At 48.5% G+C, this 18,151-nt stretch overlaps 1 protein-coding gene across 1 annotated transcript in view; it reads right to left on the reverse strand.

Annotated features, from left to right (window-relative positions):
* Positions 1–15,018, reverse strand: part of ERICH3 (glutamate rich 3) — a 31,248-nt gene extending 16,230 nt beyond the window's left edge. Inside the window, exons 1-10 of the mRNA XM_042806092.1 lie at positions 14,485–15,018; positions 9,530–9,623; positions 8,054–8,179; positions 7,371–7,442; positions 5,750–5,911; positions 5,038–5,121; positions 4,415–4,570; positions 2,917–3,126; positions 2,073–2,253; positions 414–600 (exon numbers count right to left, since the gene is read on the reverse strand). Of these exons, the coding sequence (XP_042662026.1) occupies positions 414–600; positions 2,073–2,253; positions 2,917–3,126; positions 4,415–4,570; positions 5,038–5,121; positions 5,750–5,911; positions 7,371–7,442; positions 8,054–8,179; positions 9,530–9,623; positions 14,485–14,906 (1,694 nt within the window). The 5' untranslated portion in view covers positions 14,907–15,018. The remainder of the gene's footprint in view (positions 1–413; positions 601–2,072; positions 2,254–2,916; positions 3,127–4,414; positions 4,571–5,037; positions 5,122–5,749; positions 5,912–7,370; positions 7,443–8,053; positions 8,180–9,529; positions 9,624–14,484) is intronic.
* Positions 15,019–18,151: the final 3,133 nt, after the last annotated feature.

An 18,151-nucleotide genomic window follows, 5' to 3' on the forward strand; every position in this document is an offset into this window, starting at 1 on the left:
GAAAACTGAAGTTAACTAAGCAGCACTTTTCCTATTTCTTTCACTAGCACCAGAAACATGCCAGTGGCCTAGGTATGGCACCCCACCCCTACCCCTCCACGCTCGACTGCTGAGGAAGGGCTGGCTGCCTCCTGACAAGCCAAGGGAGCCAGTGCCAACGTTGTCCACTGCTGCGCGTACTCGACAGCGCGCCTGGAGCGGCAGCACGGAAGCGGCTGCCTTTAATGGCATCCCTGGATGTGGGACCCTGAGGGATAAGCTCCATTCTCCACGTTTCAGGGGGCGCTGTGAAACGGACCACGTTCTACAGAGCTGTGGGCTGCCAGAAAGATGAAAAAAGAGGCAGCAAGGGATAAACTGTCCAACAGCTGGGCTGCTAAATCCTTGTGAGCAAAGTGTATTCACCTCCATACCTGCAGCAAGGAGTTGCTCCCTCCACACTGAGAAACCTGAAGTAGCCGTGTCTCTCTCCCAGCCTGGAACGCCTCTGATGTCTGTACTCACAGCAGCAGCTCAGCCTTTCCACTTGCATCCCATTGACAAAAAAGGTGAGGCTGAATGGGAAACCACGGTGCCTCCTTGAGACGAACTGAAAGGTCTCTGTAATCACAGGAAGGAAAGGGTTCAAAGGAATGGGTTACGCTTTACTGTCAGCCCACTGCAACTCTAGTATCTCATCTGCATCACCACCAAAGCACCCAGCCCTCTGAGGTCAGGGACCTTGGTTCTTGGCTGTATTAATTCATTGGTAAAACTCTACCTCCTTCCTACACAACAGCCTTGTCTCTCTCCAACCCTGGAGTGCCAAGCTGGACTCCCCTGTGACAAACAACTACATGGTCAGCTTGGCCACTCCCTGCTACAGCAAAACAGAGACCAGAGCATCCCACCTCTGAAAAGTTAACCCTGCCACTTGCCTTACAAGAGGGTGCATTATGCACAGACAGTTTAGGATTCCTGGCACGTGTCTACATGGTGCAGTGCAGCAGTACGTTAGAGCTACCGCAGCGGCACGTGCATGCTCCTCAGCAGAGTGCAACCCCGGCTCCAGATCAGTACAGCTGCAATATCAGAGGCTCTGGGCCTGCACTAATCCGGCTGGACTCTGGAACACTGAGCACCTGACAGGTGCAGGGTTTAGAGCCCTTCCAGGCTACTGCAAGGGCACTGCTCAGCATCCCTGCCTTTAGGGCACCGAGGCTGCCACCCAGCTCCGTGCTGGAGGGACGGGGTGCACTCCCTTTACTTGCAGGTCACAGCGCCCTTCCAAAGTGAAGTGGGCACACACCGGCAGGAGGGAAGCCACGCCGGGATCCAGAAGGCTCCCTAAGAGGTGCGAAGGGGCTCAGCACAGGAGGAGCACACCCGAGGACACCTTCTGCACAGCTGGGGCCCAGCCGCCCTAACCAGGCCCGCGGGCACACGGCAGCACACCCCCCGCCCCAGGGGACAGGCTGGGGTGCAGGGACCTCTGCACCTCCTTCCCACTGCCAGTGACAGGGCGAACCCAAACTCCAGGGCAAACGAGGGGCAGCATCTGCGAAATCACTCTTCCTCCTAAGTCAACCCAGCCACCGCCTCTTCCTGATTTCCCTGAACATAATTCACCTGTCACTGGCGTGATGGAATAGCACGCACATAAAAGAGACAATAATTGGGCTCCCATTATCTGCTTTTCCTTCTGGAATGGTAAATAACATGCACAGGTGTACTGTACCAAGTCAGAAAGAGAGAAGCCTTATCTGAGGACACTTCACTGCTACAACTACGTTACTAACCATACTCCTCTAGACAAAAGTAATCCAAGCTACGGTATTCTGTTGAATCAGTTCTCTGCACTCCTTCCACCATAGTGGGAAAAAGTAATTGTAACCTCACTTTCAGTCATGAAACAGTAGATCCAGGTTTAGTGTGGAGGTGGACAGTATAAAAATCCCCACATGCATATATCTTGACTGGACTCAGCTGAAATCGTTTTGATACCACATCAACATTTTAGCCAAAAATAAAAAGAAGAAAGATGTTGCCAGAATCGGTAAATCAGTACAGTCTCTTTGACTCTTCATCCTTACCTCCTTTCAATAGCCTGCCCGTATAGACACAAAGGTTTTCTCCTCCACAGTGCTGCTGATAGACTTTGATTTCATCTCTGTAATCAGCATCATTGTGAGATAAATGCACACTTTTTCCTAGAAAGACCATGGTAACAGATGCGTTGCTGTGTAACGAGGGCTTAGGGAACCCTCCAGAATTCTGCAGCAGGAAACACACAGAAAATGCATTCAGCTTCCAACCCTAACAAAAGGTGAACACAAAGATCATATGTGTGGCATATGCTTGAGGCTTCCAGCCTTTTCAGACAGGCCTTGAGCTGCTTCAATTGGAAAGTGTTCTGTAATGTGCAGAAGGGCAGGAGAGTATTTCCAACTGAAAATCCATTGCATTCAATTGCTCCAAATTGCAGGGACCGTGTTGAATGACCCATATCATCCCTCCCAATCTTGAGGTCCTACAGTTTCCTTTTCAGGAGTCAAAACTGGCTAGAGACATAGTGTAACAGATTAAGTTTTCATACAATCAAGGCATTTCATATATCCCCCCGAAGTCCTGGTACTCAGTGTGGTCAGAGACAGGATCAGATTGACTAAAATGGAAGGCTTTAAGTAAGACAACCTATGTTTTTTTTTGTCCAAGCACCCTTCTTCCCCCCAAAATGATGAAGAACACCAAATGCCTTTGTATGTAGAGAGATGGGTGGCAGTTATATATTTTAATAGTTAAAAATTTTCTTTCTTCAAAAATTCAGTGAAAGTTTATGCAAACTACATATACGCATCTTTCAGCATTAGGCAAATACACCAAGGAAAAAGGTAATATGCCTATGCATAAACAGAAAAGTAGGCTGAGATAACTTACCTTTGTTAAAAGTTGCTCTACATCATTCGGTACAGTCATAGGACGAAGCTGCCTCCGCCTGGATGTCCCACTTCTCGCTGCATTTGCGCTCTTATCTCCTTTTTGCAGGGGCGGAGGTGGCACTGGTATCAGATAATTGTTAACGACAGGGAGTTGATATGCAGACACACCAGTCCCTGAACTCATAAATCTTAATCCACTCCTCTCCCCCTGCAAAAAACATTTTAACCACGTTAAGTAAGTTATGCAAAAATAGCTACCGATCATACTGAACCAACCATAGTTTGACTGCTCTTTACATTAACCCACATACTTCTAGGACAGTTCCTTAACTCGGTGCTTGCAATTTTCTTCGTGTAAAGATTTCTGTACTAAAAGCCCTTCTTTTAATTTGCAAAGCAACAGAGGCAGATTGCTTGGAAATGTCACCCTCACAGATGTATACGACATCTTAAACCACGTACTACTCGTAACCATGTAGAGTTCTGATCACAAGCAGACAGCATCTTCCAACAGTAACACCATTTGGCATCAATTACACAAGATGTGGTTTAAAACGCTTCTTTCCCATTTCTAGTGGAGGTTTAGTCCTCCTTCAGGATGAAATGCAAACAGAAGACCAGGGCCCTCAAAAGCAAGACATCTCTAGAGAACAAATTCTGCAGACGTGGCATGCTCTGCATCTGAGCTCTGCATCATGTCTTCATAATCCATGACCGATTTAGCTCTTTTGTCAGCAGCAAGCATTAAAGAAACCACTTAAATCACCCGTAATTTGAGTAGACCTAGATAGTGCCAGCAAATTCTTGTAGAAAGGATCACGACCTCCGCAATACAGAGCAAATGCACAGCAGAAGGGAGCTATTCACACAGTGTCTGTCAGACAGTGGTAGCAGGTCCCAGTCCCAGTCCAAAATCCTCCAGTCCCACGGAACTCCTAACACAAAGCCCATTACATCACGTTTTTCTAGAACAGAAGACAAGTCCAAATCTCACCCAGAAGTAACTGCATACGTATCAAGACCATGTCTAGCTACTCCAAAGAGCTCTCATTCTCTGAACCCGCTAGTGTCACTTCATAAGAGGAATGGTAAGAAAAAGAAAGGAGGTTTTTGCTACTTTTCAGCTGTAGATGAAGATGAAAACTTGTAAGACTGTGAAAATATTCCCGAGTTATTGGTGTTAGCCAAGTGGCTGCCTCCCTCTCTACGTAACAGACAGTCAATGGAGAGGGAGAAAATTTTGCATGCAGAGAGATTTTATACAACAAAAGATAAGTCACACCATTTTTCCTAGCTGTGATCAAGAATTGGCCATTAGACCAGTAAGTCAATGTCTTGAAAATTAAGGGGAGGTTAAAAAGGAGCATTTAAAAAGCTGATAACCATTTGGAAGGCATGTTGCCTGCAGCATACAGTTCTGGGAACTACAGTACTAAAGCAGTACTATAAAGCTGTCCCTAAAATTGTATTATTTTCAGAATGAAATACGGCCTTACCCCACTGGCAAGCTGCTGACCGTGTTCACGTGCGTGGCACATTTGTTTAGAGGTCGAAGTCTTTGGTACAGACTCTACTGCAGCACAGATGTGAAGTGGCTGGAGACGAAGCGGGTGTTGTGTATTTCCTGGAGCTGTATTTGGTCGACAGGAAGTCTAGAAAAGGCAACAGCTATGAAATCTCAGTGTAGAGTTTCCAGTGCAGAGCAGCACCATAAAGACCCAAAAAAAAAAAAAAAAAAAAAAGCACTGATCAAGATATTTAGAAGTGTGATCCTCAAGTACATTCGGGAAAAGGAGTTTTCTAGTCTGCCTCCAAAGACCCAGACCCCTTTAGGCATCTCACTGAGCATCCAAATACTGGAACATCCAAAATAACTCTTGGCCATAAACACAGGTTTTGCTATTGTCTCTTCACAGTGCAGCCTTGAAGCAGACATAATGAACTCATAGGAACATAATAGTGTGCTATGTTTTGGTGACTTCAGCACATGGACACTGAGAGAATGCATGATAAAAGCATTTTTCTGCCTTTTTTATTTCACCTTTTCCTTGTATACTCTTCAGAATACCAAGGTAAAATGTTAAAACCTAAAAAAACCTGTTTAACTGAGTTAACTCACCATCTTAGAAAAGGCAGGCTTCTTGGATGGGTGTTGATGAGAAGGATGTCCACCATTATAATCAACTACAGGTCTGGGTGCCCTCTGTACGGAGAGGAGAAGGTTATTCAGGACTAAAAGTCTCTCTTCAGTTCTGCACCAATTATCATTATTGAAATGGAGGACCAGTTAAAACTGAACTATATATTTGACCTTCAACTTTAGACTTCAATATCATTGTATTTCAAGAGTATATTAACATTCCTTCTCCGCCTTTAGCAGAGAGCAAGAGGTTTCTGAGCCAGAGCTCCAAAGCAGAGCCTTCTGGAATGAGCTTTAGACTTACTTCACCCCTTCAACTCTCTTTTCTAAAAGACCTCCACTGCTTCCAGGATTTTAGAACACGTGTAAACTTGCCTACAGCCAGAGTACTCATGAACAATACTTAATGCACTGATACCAGCCTAACCTTGGGTGACAAGGCAGATCAAAGGGAAAGATTAAAGCAGATTTATCGCAAAGCACAGCTGTTTTTTTCTAGGTTCTGATGTGCCATTCCTGCAACATCAGCTTCTCAAGATTCCTCTTTAATGACACAATCCTACAAACAGAAAATTGGCCCCAAGGGATGAAGGACGAGGCCCTAATCCGGAACAATCAGGGCAGCCAATGCTCCAGACTTCAGCCCAGCTGTCATGGGTATATGTGCACACTTGGAGCTGTGTGTGCTCACGTTGTGGTCTGTGGGGTGACTGGTGAAACTCATCAGTCGGGAGTGACCGGCTGGGTCTGCAGCCACCAAAGGATGGAGCCCACACCGATTTCTCGGACCAGGTGGTGGGTGTGGCCAGCGCATACATCTGGCATCTTCCACTGATCTTCTGGACTTTTCCACCTAAAAGAAGAGAAATTTACGTCCATGAGGTACCAAATGCTCTAGCAGCAATGTTTGAGCTTGCCTTCCATCTGTCTGTCTATGACGATCAGCTTGCCTGGACCCAATGGAACACCTGGTTAAGGAAGGAAAGGAAATCACAGGGAGAATGAGAGAGGGATGAGGGATTAGCTACCAAGAAGAAAAATTAACTGTCCCAGCCGAAACCAGGACAGCAGGCTCTCCCTTACGCTTCTCACTGAAGAGAGCGGTTTTGGTTTATGTTCCAAAATGTTCCAAGTCCAGACTCCCTTAACAGGGTGCCTTAATCGCTGCTGCCACTGTGGTGACTTTCTACCAGCAGCAGTTCAGTCAGCAAACAATGCCCTTGCAAACAGCATAGTGATCAGTGTTTTTCATTAAAATCTCCTCCTTTCTTTACCTAATGAACTGCTCATAAATGTATTATTTAAAATTAAAAAGATTTGACACTGTTTTTCAACTGCTCAAAGAAGCAGCTAGCTTCTCAATGCACTCTTCTTGATGCATGCAGGCTCCTATTAAAGAAATAAGATGTTGAGCACATTTCAGCCAAAATGAGAACAACTTTTCCCATATGAGTCCAAGTGACTTCATAGGGAAAAGAAGCACTGAATTCTGTGGGATTTCCATGACTCTTAACAACTACAGAATCAAGCCCCACTTACATGACACTAAAGTGAAGACTTCTGAACCCTCTTTTCATTACTTACATGCTGGTTCTGCTAAATAGCATGTGGAGAGGGCAAGCAACTAAAACTATGAGCTCAGTGCACAGCAGCAGTCAAAAGCACATAGCGTCTAGAATTACTAGAAGAACTGCAACACGTATCTTGAATTATTCATCCTGTTCTGGTTCCCCATTTCAAAACAGAAACAGTAGAACTAGAAAAGGTTTTAAAATGGCAACAGTAATGAGAAGCCTGGAATGGCTCATGTATGAAAGCTTCAATAGACTGAGGGTCTTCAACTTGGAAAACTGAGAAGGAATATGCAAAAAAGGTATGTAAAACCACAAATGCCTTGGAACAGGAGAACAGTTATTAATTTTTTTCACAATGAGAACAATGGAGCATCAAACAGAATTATCAGACAGCAGATACTGTTATCCACTGTTAACCATTGTGCAGAAATGCAACTAAGTACCATTTCATACAACTCCTAATTAAATTCCACAACTGAGAACACCACAGAACCAAAAGAGTGAGTAGACTCAACAGGAATTACGTGCATGAATGGAAGTTCCTGAACTGCTGGACAGAGGAAGAAGATGTAACCTAGGGCAGGATCATCCACTATCTGCCTGTTTCTTGTACTTTTCCCATAAACACCAGAGACAGAACATTGGGCTCAACAAGCCTCTGGTCTGGCTCATGGCTGTTATTTAACACAGGGCAAAGCTGCCACGTCCCATCAGTATTCAGCAGCACTCAAGCCTTACCTTCATTTTCAGCAATCGCTCCTTCCTCACAGAATTTTCAAGTTTACTTTTTTTTGCCAGCTGATGATGACGCTATCAATGTAAGAGAGAAACCTCATTAGTGGCCATTACGAGATGTCAGTGCATGTAACAACACTTACTCCTGTTCCACTCACCACTTGCCTGCTCCCTGGTTGTTACCCTCGATGAGCCCTACTATAAAACTACTGCTGATTCAATCCATTTGCATTACACCTGTGTGTATTAACAATGGCAAGGGAACAACTGAGCATTTGTGGAGTTGTAGGGATCAGCTCCATTCTTCATACCTAACGGGAATGTGCGCAAATTTGGTACTCAGACAAAACATATAACCATGTTCAAACTATTTTGTTTTGATTAAAATTTTTTTAAGTAGACTAGCCCTGTGAATATCATCCCGTAATCTGATGACTGCGGAAGAGCAGTAAGCGAGCCAGGACAGCGTACACTCTAATGAGAGTATGGTTTAACAACTAGAGGCCAGTGGAGGTTTCATGTGAGGGACATCAAGCACGACAACTGTCCTTCTTCCCAGCAGGACAGAGCCTTTCAGGGGACCATGAGGGCACAGCTACAGAAAACAGTCCAGCACCAGTTAAGAGCCACTGGCTGTCAGCAGGGCAGTATCTGAAGAGGCTTACACATCACCAGTAAATGCATACCTCCATGTCAAAGACCTTACGAAATATGGTGCAAGCCAGGCACTCCTGTACATATCTTTGGTGATCCTTCCTCCTAGTATTTAACTGGTATTCTTTCTCAGGTATTATTCTTCCACTCCTCGAGATCTGCCATAATCAAATATAAATGTAACTAAAAGGCACAAGACAGGATAAAGTAGTATGTTTGTAAACAGAGTGCAACTTCCCAGAAGGACTACTTTCTCTTCCTGGTTAGCTACCACCTCTGCTTCTGCCATGGTGCTGGAACTCACCCTCCCAGCACAGAGCTGTAGCTTCTTTGACCCCATGGGCCCCATTAGCCAACTGAAGAGAGCAGGAGAGTACTTCCTAACAGCCGAGGGCTCAGCCTAAGTCAGTGGGAGGGAATTAAACACTTGCCTGCCTACCACCTAAGGGCTGCATCCACCTGTGCTGAACAGAGGCACACCTAGGACTGCGTAAGTGCTTTTAAAAATGTTCAGCGCTTTCACCTTTACCAAATCCTTCAGTTTTCCTATTTAAACAATTAGTATAGTCAAAGATGCTTAGATTTCACGGTTTTAATAAACTAAGAGAATCAATATGACTCTGTATATTTGCAAACTGAAGCATTTTGCAGAGGCAGATGCCAATGAGCAAAAAGAAAGATGGAGTAAAAACATAAAAACATTCTGAATTTATCAAAAGCTCTCCATGACATATCTTCTTCTGCCAGGTTGTGAAACACAAGCCGATTGACAAACATTCTCACATCACCGTACTTGTGCAGTAATACAGTGACATAACATACTGAAACTGCATTACTGAGCAGAAGCTTAGGGCTAAGCCAAGGCTCTCCAATGTCTACATACATCATCAATCCCTGCCAGCCACTGTTCCCAGTTTCATGCAGCTAAGCCTTAGGACTGTTGCATTGCAGAGGGTGCAGTGGAAGCCTAAATGTGATATCCTATGGAGTACGGCCTCCAAATTTCTCATGTGCAATCCTCACCCACCAGCAGCCCACATGCCAGCATCTCCGTATCCCCAGGTGGCCCTTGGACCTTGCTGTCCCGAAACGCACTCAATGCCAGCCACAGCATTTCCTCAGCTCTCACTCATGTCTTCAAAAGCCACTGAGCACATGGAGCCAAGCTCCGTTTTACCTCTCCTTCTGTCATTCTGACCCCAGTAGCACAGCCTTATGCACCACAGCCCCGTGTCCCTGCGATATCTCGCTGGCCAGCGGTAGATAATCACACAGTGGGAAATGCTCTGATTAAACAGACCTGCCCTCAGCCATGGTGTGATCATGTAGCTTTGATCTGGCACAGCATAATTGCATGTGTTTGGCTAGCTGGTCAAATTCTTACCAGTGACAACACATACCTCTAACAAATAAACAACAGGACTGTCAGTTGTTTGATTTGTGCAATATTAAGAGAAAAAAATAATTCTGTTATTTTTTTCTCAGAAAAGGAAACTTTTCCATCTCACCAGTCCTGATCTCTGAAGATGCCGTCTTATCCTGGCATTGCTGAAGTATCCAGCCAAGTGTTTGTCTGTAAGGCTGTTGTAGGTTGGCAGACATCTGAAATAAAATCAATACAGATGCATATAACCCCCCTGACAGCCAAATTATTACAGCTTAACCTGTAAAGACCCACCCAACAGTGTGCTGCACGAAATGCCACCTTGATAAACCCCGCCCAGCATTTTCCCAGATAAATGCCTATCAGCTTATGTAAAAGCAACATCTTACTGCCTTCAGAAGGCTCCTATCAGAAACAACCAGCTCCTGCCTGAGCCACCACAGCTCAGCACCCAACGCGTGCCACCCCGAGGCACAGGGCCCAGCAGAGCCCAGCCCTGGGGGTCTCCTCCAAGACCAGCTCCCGCAACAGCCCCCTCGGGGAACAGCCCGGGACCCTCGGCAGGCCGGTGCCACGCCACCCCGCCCTCGGGGCTGGATCCCTGGCAGAGCCACGGGCACCCTGGGGCGGACAGCAGCGCAGCCTCCCGGCCATCCCCGGGGAGAGACGTCCCAAAGCTCCTGCTCCACCACCCCACCGCACCCCGCGCTGCCCTGCCGCCTGCCCGCCGCTGGCCGGGACGGCAGCGACACAGCTCCTGGCCGCTTTTGCAAAGGCCCCGGAGAATCACCTGGGGGGGGAGGCACCTCTGGAGGCCATCTCGTCTGACCTCCGGCTCCAGGCGCACCACTTACCAGACCTCACCTGCACTGAGGGGCTTTCCTGTGCCCTCTGTTGCCAGCTCGCAGGCATTATTGTCTGGTATCTAACAGAAGGAATGGCTCTCTTCACTCAACCTATGGTGGCAGAAACCGCTAGCACCAGAACATATTTTGAAGACAGGACACTCTTTCCACAGTACTTTCACTGACTTGAAAGTTAGCACACACGTTAACTTGGGTGCAAATCTTGGTTCTGATGAAGACTACCTATTTGTGTTTTCAGCTAAAGCCTCCTTCAGCATTCGTGTTTCCATCCATTTCTTCACGGCATTTCCTTCTTCCTCAATGCTCCCACCATCAGATGGGCTGCATATCAACTTCATCACTTGGAACACCTACCCAGAAAACTAAGTGGCTTCCACTTCAGCTGTCAAAAAATACACAGAAGTCTTCCGGCCTGTTTCGAACCATCTTCTCAACTGGGATTCAGCTACGTCTCTGTTAAAATGTTGCCTGGCCAACCACTGATTTGTTCATGAACAAAAAAGCCTGTTTCAAGAAACAGTTCTTAATTTGGCCTTTGCACCAGCAGAACTCACAAACCACTCGGGAAATCTAATCCATGACAGCAAGATTAGAACTGTCCTGCCTCTTTCAGGGACCGTTTATTTGAACACAACAGTCACTCTGGAATATTTATTCAAATAAATGGCCAAGAATGCTTGTCCCACAAACATACTCTTAAATTCAATTGCACAAAACTTGTACGGGGCAAGATTCATCACTCTGGTGGTATTTACAGGCTAGAAAGTATCTGTTACTGTAGGATGGTTTTGCTGGCTGTCACCATATGGCAGCAGTTTGAAGTGCAGCTTGTATCAACAACAATACTTCTCCTTCTCCCCTTCTAAATGCTACCTTTAACCAGAAATTATCAGATCTACTCAATGTGATCAATTTGCTCAAGCTGAACAAAAAGCAAAGGCACGCCTCAGGAAGCCAAAGAGTTTGTGCAAAAGGCGAGCAAGCACACTCCTCCCTCCGTCTGCACGGGTCCTGGCACGCTATCGCCCTGGCACTCGGCAAGCTGCCACCAGCTCACCACCTCGGTCCTTCTCTGGAGACCATGCTCTGTGCGGGAAGGACCGGGACGAGTCCCCGTCCTGGCCAGGGCAGCAGAAGGCAGCTGAGTGGCAAGAGAAGTGCCTCTCTCAAGACCCCAGCCCCTCCTGGGCTGGAAGGCACCGAGCCCGGGCCACTCACAGCCCCGGTCAGCACCCACCTGCGCCGGCCAGAGCTGAAGACCAGCACCTCTTTCACCACACCGCGCTCCTCGGAGTTCAAAGAGCCCAACAGACAGCACGGCGACGGCTCTGAAGAGCTGCTCAGCCCAGGAGGCTCCCAGGACGACGCTCTTGGGCCGGACTGCTTCCCGTGAGCCTTCCCCCCCTTTAAAGTCCACTGACGCAGGGTGCGCAAGTCCTTCGGTAGCCAGAGCAATAAAAATGAAATGCAAGGGCCTCTCAAGTCTTTTCCAGTTCCCAAGTCAATATACTAAAGATTCTCTTTAATGCATACCTTGAACAATCCAAAGTCAAGGAATCGCTTCTATCTACTGGGGCAGAACTGTAAGGCCAACAAACACGGAGAACCAGCCCACGCGGCCCATCCCAGCAGGGCCCTGCCCTGCTCTACCCAAGGAACGGCATGCATCCCTGGAAGGCCAACACAGGTAAACCATCACGGCTCCCAAAGACCAGAGATTCCAAAAACTGAACCTAGCATACAAGAGTTGAACACAAAAACTAAAGCATCCATCACTATCAGATGCATTTTTACATAGTTCCTAGCACGACCTCCAGAAAACTTCACCCTCCTGAAAACAGGACAAAGAACAAAGGAAGTGACAGTAGGTTGAAGTTTTTATACTCTCAATCCATACACATTTATAAAATTTAAACACTCATATACATAATATTCAGCCTGACCTTCGGGCTCTAGGCAGGATACGTTTTAATTACACAGCAAGAGATTGAACTCCTTTGTTTCCTTGGGCTTTAAATGACACTCTACCTCTCTTACGTATCTTTCAATGGGATAATTCAAGATAAATGTCTGTTGCTAGGCTGAGTTACAACACACAAAAGTAAACTCAAGGAAAGGCAGATTAAAAAAAAAAAAAAAATCAAAAAACCCCCAAGAAATCATGGATTTACAGGAATTTTATCTGGGGTTTCACAATAATCTCATGGGCAGCCTATCAACAATGAATTAGACTTTAAACAAACAATTTAGCTTACCCTGTTATGCATGCTGATTAAACACTGGTACTACAGCAACTCTTCTACATTACTTTTTTAATCCACTGTTTGCATACACTTTTGAAACCACCAGACTACATCAACTGTGCTAAGTACTGACTTATGGTATCACCTGGCAATTGCACATGGAGGCAGAGGAGAAAATCAATCCAATTCCTTTTCATTTACTTCCTTCCATCTTATATTTCACGGACCATATAACTAGTTAAAATGCAACTCCCACCTGAGCAGAGGGACGTAACGACTTCCGTTTCAAAAAAGTCTCTGTACACATATTTTCTCATTTAAATTACAGACAAGCTGGTCCTCAAAACCGCTGAACGAAATTCAAAGTTCAAAAGGGTACTGGAGGAAACAAGGAAATGTCTGGAGCCTGAACCGAAACCCATTAAACCCTTGGAAAGAACGCAACCGGAGGCAGCGGGCATCGGCAGAGCCACGCTGCCAAGGGAAGCCCAAGCTCTCTGCCCAGGTGAACGCCCCTGTTGTGGCAAAAACCAGCGCAGAGCCGCACAGATACCCCGGGCACCCACACAATCAGATTCCAGTCCCACGCAGCAAGCAGGGGCTGGCCTGGCAGGCCTGTGCTCACCTGCAGCTTCGGCCAGTTTTCCTGCTTCTTCCAGCTGACCAGTTCTCCGTCCCCCAGCAGTTTAGGCACACTGAGCTGGGAGTGGGCCATACTGGTACTGCGTGTGGGCCTGGCCCAAGCGCCCCCAGGGTCAGACCCGGAGGTGGTTGGGCTCCGTCTGGGTGGAATGACCTGCTCAGCCCTCACAGCTGACCCTGTACGCAGGAGCTCGGGCTGCAGACCTCCCGCAGTCTCTTCCAGAGTGGATTATATTTTGTGATCCTACAACTCACTTGGCTGCTGGACTAGGCTAGCACCGTTCAGTGGTTTCCAGGAGGGAAACGGGTGAGGAGCACATGTTGGCCTCTCCCCATCCCCTTCAGCAAGTTCCCTGTATGATACAACGCTGTACTTTTCACCGTTTCCAGTGTCAGGTGCAGGCTGGAGGTATTCCTTGAAGTATCTGTGAACTGAATGCAATCAGACACGGCATAACTGTTTCCCAAAAACTGAGTTAGTCCAGAAGTGCCTTATGTGGCAACTATAGTGAAACAATCTTCCAAGAGTAAGTCTTTAAGTCTTTTGTTCAGAGTTCTGTATACCTCTTCACAAAAGAGATTTTCATGCACAACGCTTTTTCAAAGATTTTCAGATAAGCACACCGTGCTACAGGTGCCGATCCTGAACACAACTAGAGACGGAAATGGGAGCCAAAAGACACCTACTCTGCTACCGATTGTTGGATGGCCATGAGCAACTTACAGCACTATTTCCTTACTTGGAGCATCGCCCGCTGAAGCAGGGCACATTAAATTTTGTCCCGCAGGTCTGCAGAAATTCCCAGCGTCTCAGTGCTTGTGACTCACATCGGCTGGGGGAAGCCTGGGTGCTCCAAACCCTCACGACCTGACGACGATCTGAAGTCAGACAGCAGCCGCGGGGACCACGCGAGGCCCGCGGCCCCACCTCCCCGCGCACCGCAGGAGGGTCCCTCCCCCGGCGGGGGACCCTCGGGCGCAGGGGACTGGGGGGAGCCGGCAGCTCCCTCCCGGCGGGCTCCCGAGCTGCCGGGGTGGGGGCACCCCGACCCAGCGCTCTGCCCGCGTCGCGGCGCGGGGGGCGCACCCCCGGGTCGGCAGCGAGCCCGCGGCACTGAACGCCCGCCGCGGCCCCCGCGCAGCGCTGAAGGCCGCCGAGGGCAGCGCCGCCGCCCGCTCCGCTCCGCTCCGCGCCATTCCGGGCGGTCCGCGGGGCCGCCCGCGGGCGCGGTGCCCCGGGCACACCCAAGGGGTGACCCCGAGCCCCGCGGCCCCCACGGCGGGTGCCCCGCGGGGGGTCCCGGGGCCTGCCCCGCCGCCACACTCACCCCGTCTGCGGGCCGCTCATGGCGGGCGGCGGCGACGCGGGGAGGAGGGACGCGGAGAGGCGGCGGGAAGCGCTGAGGGGAAGCGGCGGCGGGAGGCGAGGACGAGGCGCCTGTCGGTGCCCGCCGCGTCCCCGGGTGTCGCCAGGACACGGCGGGGACGCCGAGGGGCGGGCGGCGCTCCGCCTTGCCCGTGACGTCAGCGCCGCCCGGGTGAGGACGACGCGGGGCCCCCGCGCCCCGGCCGCGCACCGGGCCCCGGCCGCGCACCGGCACGGGCCTGGCGGCCGGAGCGCTCGGGCAGCGGGGAACTGCCTGGCCGGCCGCGCCCCCAGAGCTGCCGTCGGCAGCTCCGGGTCCCAGCGCCGCGCGGTGACGGGCGCCGTCCCCCGGGGGTCGGGGCTGGTCCCGGCGCTGTTTCGCATCTTTGCTGGGACACGGGCAGCGGGACCGAGGCCCCCCCAGCAAGTGCCCCCGCGACCCCGAGCTGTGCGGTGGGGGGCACGCTGGGGGCAGGGGGGGCACCCCGAGGGACCTGGGCAGGCTGGGGAGGGGGCCCGGGCAAACCTCATGGGGTTCAACAGGGGCAAGGGCGAGGTCCTGCCCGGGGGTCGGGCTGGGAGAGTTGGGGGGGTTCAGCCTGGAGAAGAGAAGGGTCCGGGGGGACCCTGAGAGTGGCCTCCCAGGGCTTAAAGGGGGGGCAGGAGAGGTGGGGGGGGACTCTGGGTCAGGGGGTGGGGGTAGGACGAGGGGGGACGGTTTTGCACTGAAAAAGGGCAGATTTAGGTGAGATCTGAGGCAGAAATCCTTCCCTGTGCGGGGGGTGAGGCGCTGGCCCCGGGTGCCCAGAGCAGCTGTGGCTGCCCCCTCCCTGGAAGGGTTCAAGGCCAGGTTGGACGGGGCTGGGAGCCCCCTGGGCTGGGGGAAGGGGGCCCTGCCCCGGGCAGGGGGGGGCACTGGGGGGGCTTCGAGGTCCCTCCCAACCCAAACTATCCTATGATTCTATGATCTACCCACACTTTATATTGAATTGTCTTTTGTAAAGGAAGTAACTATCAAGATCAATATTCTCTTGACTTTTTATCTTTCCAATCCTGTAATTCAAGTCCCATTAACTTACTGTATCATGCTGTAGCACACAAAGAAGTCGGGAATACACACAGCGGACCATATGATTACAGTGAAGGGGGGGATACTTCTAATGACTAGAAAGCATAGGCAGCATTTCTTTTGGGCACCATGAGATTAACAAATAGCACCTGCTTTTCAGAACAATTCCACTCTTTTCTGTTTCAGAAACATGTACAGCAGCAGTTTCCAGACCACGGCATGTGTACACAACTGCACACTTTGAACCCCAAACCTTGCCAGCCTACGCAAAGGCCAGCGCACCAAGTCAGAGCCTGGGTAACCACTCCCATCACCCATGCAGCACCAAGCAGACTACCACGGGGAACCGCTGCTTCAGGAACCCCATCTGGTTAAATGAGGACAAGTTACCCAAAAATAAACAACCTAATTCAATTGTCTATGATCCTCGTCCAAGGGGACAGCACGTTCTGAAAGGAGAGCCGAACCAAGGACTCTAGGTTGACGGATTCTCTGGATGGGTGGCTTGCACAGATCAGATACACCTGAAAGATTAGCCAGAAATGTGACACGTAACGGCTCCAAGAAATTCAGCTGAAGCAGCAGATGAAGAAGTCACTAGCCAAGGTGATTTTTCCTCCACTGGACATTAGTGTCTCTCTGCCAGAGAGCAACACAGCCTGGAACACCCAGGGACATCTCAACCACTGCAGGTCACAGTGAAGGTCGGTTTGCACTAACATGCAAGGCTTGGACTGCTTACAGCTGAGTCACGGGCAAACCGATGCCCCCCACCTTCAGCATAACAGCGGTGGCGAGATCTTACCCTGCTACATACATACACCCACAGCGGGAGCCCAACGCTGTTTCTGCAGCAGCGCCAGCAGTACAGCCCTGGTCTCTCAAGCACATGTCTCCTGCCCACAGCCTGAAAGCAACCACTACAGCTTCCACACTCCTTCCTGAACTTTGTGATCAGTGCCACGTCGTTATTTTTATTCACACCACATTTCACAAAATTAAAACCACCACTCCCATTTGTATGATACATCAAAAATGAACAAAAGAATTAAATGTTATATTACTTTTCTTCACAAAGCAGCCGAAGTTATCCCATCTTATTCTGCTAGGTTACCTTTGTGGAGAGAAACCAGCAATGTCATAGAACTACTCTGACACCTTCTGGCGAGAAACCCCGTAACAAACACCGTCCCTTGTTAGCAGCGATGCGCACACAGACAGAAGAACTGCTCTGAATTTTGTCTCTAAGCATTAGCTACAATGCAGACACAGCACTAAGCAAGAAAGGAGTCATTGTAAATCATAAGCCTCTCATTCTTATAATACCCTCTGGCCAAAGGCCAAATTAAAAAGAATTAAGTATTTAAAAACATACAAAGGATAAAGAAACCGTTTTTTTTTTCATATGAATATCATACCTCCACAATTATATCCATCGTTAACTGGTACTCTTAATATTAAGGTACTAAATAGCAGGTTAAGAGATGTTTTACTTTTTCTAACAGTGCTGTCAAGTGGAATTACAGACTCCCTGCATGCCATCACTGCCTCAGCCTGCACTGTGTCTGAATGAATAGCAATAATCAGCATCTTTTACCAGAATAACCAGCTAAAGAACTACCCACTCATATCACTTACACGAGGTTAATCATTCCTAAACCTTCACATTCGGACTAAGTAGAAATGCAGATCCCTGTTCCTACGGAAAGGGCAACACACAAGGAGACCAGCTTCTATCCACTGGGGCATCTGCACAGCCTCGAGGTATGAAGTACCCTCCTGCACCTGCGGGGCACCAAGTTAATGCGTACTACAGCTGAGTCTGCCTAATCCTTCTTCCCCAGCCACTATTTTCAAAAGCTTTTATTGAAATATTAGCTTGAAATCATTAACTCCAGAAACACTCAACCTTCTTCCTGGCAAAACAATCCATTTTAATGCAATGGTTTTAAGGAACAATTAAATGACTCAGTAGAACAGCAAAATGACCTCACATTTACATTTGCACAGAACAGTACGGTGGTCTAGCTACTTTAGAAGATTGAACTCAAGAAGTTCACAAAACCAATTACGTAACAAACTGCTTGAAAGAAATGAGGACTTAACTCAGTGATCCAGCATATTCCTTTACTCCTGTGTTTAATAACGAGACTTAAAGCCATCATATCTTAACATAATCCACCCCCACCAGAAATACAAATACTTACTTAAACCCTGCTGAATGAATATTGTTGAAAAAAGTACGTATTCCTTTGTAAAGATGTGTACCTATCTATGGTAAGTTAAAAAAAATTATTCACCTACAAGTTTAAATTATCACTTAAGTAGCAATCCCAAATAAAATTAACATGGCATTAAAAGAGACCTTTCCACACCTGAAAAAACCCTGACATTGAAAACCTGAATCTTGAGTTTAGAATGGTCTCCTATCTACTAAGAAGTTAATTTAAAACACAGGAGATGCACTTCCACATGGACCGACTTGGTGCTAGACAAAATCTTCATTACATTACCTAATCCTGCATTAGAAAAACATTCCTTCCCTATTTGACACTAAGAC

Source organism: Tyto alba, unplaced genomic scaffold (genome assembly GCF_018691265.1).
Source record: "Tyto alba isolate M040663 unplaced genomic scaffold, T.alba_DEE_v4.0 Super-Scaffold_1000006, whole genome shotgun sequence".
Lineage (NCBI taxonomy): Eukaryota > Metazoa > Chordata > Aves > Strigiformes > Tytonidae > Tyto > Tyto alba.